The 5,719-nt window shown below is 33.5% G+C and overlaps 1 protein-coding gene across 1 annotated transcript; it reads left to right on the top strand.

Moving 5' to 3' along the window:
- Positions 1 to 1,408: 1,408 nt before the first annotated feature.
- Positions 1,409 to 4,701, top strand: LOC133832313 (uncharacterized). The gene is made up of 5 exons (XM_062262676.1): positions 1,409 to 1,462; positions 2,511 to 2,539; positions 2,632 to 2,698; positions 2,753 to 4,137; positions 4,227 to 4,701. The coding sequence occupies exons 1-5, from the start codon at positions 1,409 to 1,411 to the stop codon at positions 4,699 to 4,701; spliced, it is 2,010 nt and encodes a 669-aa protein (XP_062118660.1).
- The last annotated feature ends 1,018 nt before the right edge of the window (positions 4,702 to 5,719 follow it).

Genomic DNA, 5,719 nt, shown 5'->3' with positions numbered 1-5,719 from the left:
CCCAGAACGACAAATAATCATCAAGCCATATAAATCTGTTAGCTTTAGGCATGTGGGGTCCCCTAGTGGAACTTTTGTAAATGGATTTAATGAGTTGGGAAAGTGACTCAAAACTCTTAATGTGTTTAGGAAGAAATTTTTATTGTAGGCGCAATAATATATTATAATGCACTATCAAGTACTACACATTTTTGGCCTATTAATTACTAACAAGAAAATAATGAATGTGGGCTCTAAGTAAAGTACTGGCTGTGTCTTCAAATTTCCAAAACCACACCTTTAAAAGAAAAGTATGCTTATTCTTTCTCCTGCATGGAATGGGCATAATAAAAATAATCCAAATGTATTTAATAAAAAGGGACCTCTTTAATTCTTTCTTTCTAGCAAACATAAAAGAGAAATCAATAAATAAATAATGGGGGAATGTGTGAATCTTTAAAATAGAAATAGAAAAAGAATAAGTACTGGTTTGGTCTGTGTTTTTAATACAGTTTTGGTCCAAAGATTGGAAGACATATAAAAATAGAAATATTATAAGTTTTAAAGTATTAGAAGTGTCTAAATATTATTGGAGTGAAGTTTTGCAAGTGATTCTATCTGTTGACATGATCAACAGATACGCAAGCTCTTACTGGTTCTGCATGTATTGCTTCCCTTGCTGCTTTGTCATTCAGCCATGCTGTTGCAACTTTATCATCCTACAGTTGGAAAAAAGTGTAAAAGAAAACAATATATATATATATGTACATGTATTAAGAGAATATTCCCTTTAAAGGTCACAACTTGCAACTGAGTTTTTTTGCTGACATTTAGTTGGCATGGGGTATAAAAAGCAAGGCATTAAACTTGGCACATCGAAACATCCAAAGACAACAGCCTTTACTAATTATAACACAAATATACAGAAGGAAACAAAAACTTGGGAAAAGACAAACCTATGAATTTAGTGGTTTGATGAGAGAATGGAAAGAGTTCATCAGAACCCATTTGGCCAAATAGTAATTCTATTATATATATACACTCAAAAAATACAAGCCTGGCTGGTCAAGACTCGAGAGAGAATAGTAGAAGAAGTAAATAAACTTACAAAACAGGGAACTGTGATACTTGAAGTAATAACATTAGAAGAGGCAGCAAGTTGAGGCCACAAAGGGACAATGCCATCTCTTACTGGTGCCTGGAAAGGCCAAGCACTGCCAAACTTAGGGGTAAGCTTGAGTTTCCTTTGGCATTTTGTTTAGCAGTGTCTGGACTATGATAAGATGGCTCCAATATATCGTATATGTTTAGTCCATCAAGAGCCTATTAACCCCTCATATTAAGAAAAAGACAACCCATTACCTCTTTTTTCTTTCATAGAATATATATAATCACATATACATGTTTATATGTAGATAGATAGATATACATGGCTTACTCTCTGAAGTTTCTAGCTGCAAATGGCTTCATCATAGTTAGCTTGGTAATTTCCTTTACAAGCAGCTCTAGCTGCCTAGTAGGCACAGGGTGTTAAAATCAGTCTAATTCCAAAAAATATGTGAAAGTATCTAACTTTTGAAGTGAAATACAATCAAAATTCTAAGTGTAAGGCTACTCATATACACTATAATGGGATAAAAGAGAAATAATTCAGTATTATTAAGAATAATAAAACAACTCAAAGTAATAAAAGTAATATAGATAGAGAAGTTGTTAGCTATGACATAATGAGAGAACTATGTAACATGCTGAAAGCTTGGTTGTGTTTTAACTTTAAAGCAAAAATTCAACAATTATTTAAGCCTAGTAAATTAGACAAACCACCAATCAAATTAGTTGACCTGTATGACAATAATCTTGCGAAGGTTCCATATCCTAAAAGAATATATTCTAGCTCGGGGGGGAAAATGACACTCTACCTGGCAACCATCAACAATAGTGATATCCACTACTTTCTCTTAATCAACTCCGAAAGTAGTCTTAAAAGGTTCTTTCAAGAGATTTACTTGTGTGCTGTATGGGGATATAATTGCATATTGCTGACTTGATTTGAGCTCTGGGTATGCACTAACTAATTTTTGAAACAAGAGGAAAACAAATCCAACCTCATCATTATTTATCCAAGACCTGCTTCTTGGGAGTTTAGTGAATTGTATTGATTTTCTTTCAGATTAAGAATCTAACTTTCTGTTTAGGAAATTAATATATATTGAGAGAGAAAAACAATTTTTAATTAAAATCCAAACCTCAACGTAATTTTTGTGTGTTGTTTGAATTTTTTTTACTTGGTATTGATAGATGGTTAGGAAACCTTTATATGGGACATGATGTCAGATTTTATCTAGAATTATGTATTATCTTCTTACAAAAAAATTATGTTTGCTTGAATTGGTTTGATTATATTGATAGATATCTCACCTGGGGTGTGAATAAGGGTAGTTTTCACATCCCCAACCTTAGGGTTTGAATAATAAAACATTATACATATGAGTTTTGATTAGCTTTTTTATATCTATGCTTATGATATGCAGATGGATAAAACTTGGATCCATCTTAACAGGTTAGCAAATAAAATTATATAGTTTAAGTTTAAGTTCAAGTTCAAGTTTAAGGTTAACTTTAAGTTTAAGTTTTGGTATTTTATTATTGAAGTATCCTTCAAAATTGTAGAGCAACAAAGGAATATGAGAGAAAATCTAAGGAGTTTGTGAAGACTGCAGTAATGAATGTCGGTTTTCCAAGTAAGATTCTTTGTCCATGCAACAAATGTCAGAATCTAAGACATCAACTTTCAGATGAAGTTGTAGAACACTTAGTTTTGTACGGCATGGACAAATCATACAAAACATGGTTTCATCACGGGGAAGATATAGTTCAAAGTAGCACGACTAAGACAAGTTCTACATATAATTTCTTTCGGGCTACTGGAGTATGTTCAAGTAATGTCAACGATTTGGATGATGATAACAACGATGATGATTTTGATAGTCTATTAAGAGATGTTGAATCTCCATTGTATGAAGGTTGTTTGAAATACACCAAAATTTCATCCGTCGTCGAGCTATACAATCTAAAAACAATGCATGGATTCTCAAATGTTGGCCTTTATGAGATGTTGGAGATTATCAATGTAATGTTGCCAAAAGATAATCTCCTACTAACATCTATGTATGCAATTAATAAGTATCTAAAGATGTTTCATCTTAACTATAAACATATACATGCTTGTGTGAATGATTTTTGCTTGTTCACAAAAGAAAATGCAAATGCCCAAGTGTGTCCCACCTGTCAATATCCAAGGTGGAAGCAAAATGAACACACAAAGGAGATTCTACAAAGGCAGCCTGCAAAATTGTTAATATATTTTCCTATTACACCAAGGTTTCAAAGGATGTTCAGAAATGAAGAGACAATTTCATGCTTAAAGTGGCAATCAAATAATAAAAGAATGGATGGGAAAATGAGCCACCTGGTAGATTCAAAGGCTTGGGATGCAGTTAATGAGAGATGGCCAGATTTTTCACTTGAACTGTATAACCTTCGACTAGGACCTGCTGCTGATGGGATTGACCCTTACAAAAATATGAGTTCTACATATAGTTGTTGGGCAGTAATGCTCGTTGTATACAATTTTCCACCTTCAATGTGCATGAAGAATGAATTCACATTTCTTTCTATGTTGATTCCTGGACCAAAAGAACCTGGGAATGACATAGATGTTTATTTGGAGCCCTTAATAAATGAGTTACTAGAATTATGGAAAGGTGTGTATACATATGATGTTTCTACAAAGAAGTTTTTTAATTTAAAGGCCATGCAGTTATGGACCATAAATGATTTTCCAGCTTATGGAAACTTAGCTGGATGTGCGACTAAAGGGAAGTATGGTTGTCCTATATGTGGAGAGAACTCAAATGTTGTTTGGTTGAAGCATAGTAAGAAGATGTCTTTTTGCAATCATATTCAATTTCTTCCACAACATCACCCATATCGAAAGAAGAAATATACAACTGCTAGGGCAAGGGAAAGAGCACCACAATGTCCAACAATATTAACAGGTGTTGAAGTAGCTGAGCAATTAAGTGAATTCACTAATGATTTCGGCAAGGGTAGAAAGAGGGGTCGTGGTTCAGAGTTTGATAAAGGGTGGAAGAAAAAGTCAATTTTTTTAGGCTCCCTTATTGGGAGATCTTGGTTGTTCGTCACAACTTGGATGTTATGCATGTTGAAAAAACTGTTTGTGAAAGCATTCTTAACACATTGTTGGATTGCAAGGGAAAATCTAAAGATCATTACAACTCGAGACTAGATTTGACAGAGATGGGCATTATGACTCATATCCACCCATATGAAGAAGAACGAATTACTTGTCCTCCTGCTACAGCTTACACTTTGTCAAAATCAGATAAGAAGTTGTTTTGTAAGAGACTATTTGACTTGAAATTGCCTTATGGATATAGTACTAAGATTAGCAATTGTGTAGATATGGAGAATCATAAGCTAACAAAACTTAAATCTCATGACTGTCATGTGATTATGCAGCAATTGTTAGCTATTTCTATAAGGGGTTTAATGGATGAAGGATGCAAAGAGACAATCCTTCGACTTTGTAGGTTTTTCCATGAATTGTGTCAACTTGTGGTTGATAAGGAGGAGATTATAAAATTAGAATTAGAATCTGCAGAAATTGTCTACAAACTGGAAGAATATTTCTTTCTTTGATCTAATGATTCACTTGGTTGTCCATTTTGCACAAGAAGTCAGACTTTGTGGTCCGGTTCAATTTCGATGGATGTACCATTTTGTGAGGTATATGAAAGTATTGAAAGGATTTGTATCAAATTATGCACGACCAGAATGATGTATTGCAAATCGCTATCTTGTTGTTGAATGTGTACGCTTTTGTGAGACCTTTTTTAAATGATAATCAAGATAGTACTGAAATTGAAGAAAATCCACTATCAACTCGAGAATGCTTTGAACTTGACCAAGGGGATATAGCAATAGCCCACCGGTATGTGTTATTCAACTCAGATATTGTAGCACCATTTCTCAATATCCATATGGATGAGCTGAAAGAAATGCACAAAACTTGAAGGATAATCAAACTTTGCTTTGGAATCGACATTCTGAAGGGTTCCCCCTCTGGTTTTGTGACAAGGTTACACTCTAAAGCAAAGATACAAGTTTACATTTTCATTTAGTATATGAAATCTATTTGACATCAATATTTTTTTCTTTTTAGATTTCTAAATCTAACAAAGTAGATGACATGTTAGCTCAATTGGCTAAAGGCCCAAGTCGTAGTGCCATTTCCTATAAAGGTTACATGATTAATGGAATTCGGTTTCATAAAAAAGGTGCTTAAAAAACTACTCAAAATAGTGGTGTATACTTGGAATCGCATGGCATTAGGCAGTTGAATGATACAGAAGAGTATTTTGGAGTTATCAAGGATATAATAATGCTTGATTATCATACTTTTAAGGTGCCTTTATTTTGGTGCGATTGGGAAAATATTCGAAATGGTGTTAAGAAGTTGGATTTCTATACACTTGTAAATTTTAATATAGGGAAAAATCAGTCTATTAGGGATCCATATGTATTAGCATCTCAAGTTAAAAAGGCATTTTATGCAAGAGAGAATGAGTCATCTAATTGGTATATAGCTTTAAAGGATTCAAATAGAGGGTGTTTGGGGTTAGAATGAAACAATCTGTATGATTTCATTCAAATTTAT

The sequence above is a fragment of the Humulus lupulus genome, chromosome 4, assembly GCF_963169125.1.
Source record: "Humulus lupulus chromosome 4, drHumLupu1.1, whole genome shotgun sequence".
NCBI lineage: Eukaryota > Viridiplantae > Streptophyta > Magnoliopsida > Rosales > Cannabaceae > Humulus > Humulus lupulus.
The sequence above is the reverse complement of the archived record's forward strand: the minus strand, read 5'-3'. Positions and strand labels throughout refer to the sequence as shown.

What these genes read in the sequence shown, in the direction of transcription:
- LOC133832313 (XM_062262676.1), top strand. Translation starts at nt 1,409, where the DNA reads ATGGCTTACTCTCTGAAGTTTCTAGCTGCAAATGGCTTCATCATAGTT. An exon ending in AGGAGTTTGTGAAGACTGCA is followed by an intron (nt 2,699 to 2,752) that starts GTAATGAATGTC and finishes AACAAATGTCAG; the next exon opens with AATCTAAGACATCAACTTTC. An exon ending in GATAAAGGGTGGAAGAAAAA is followed by an intron (nt 4,138 to 4,226) that starts GTCAATTTTTTT and finishes TGTTTGTGAAAG; the next exon opens with CATTCTTAACACATTGTTGG.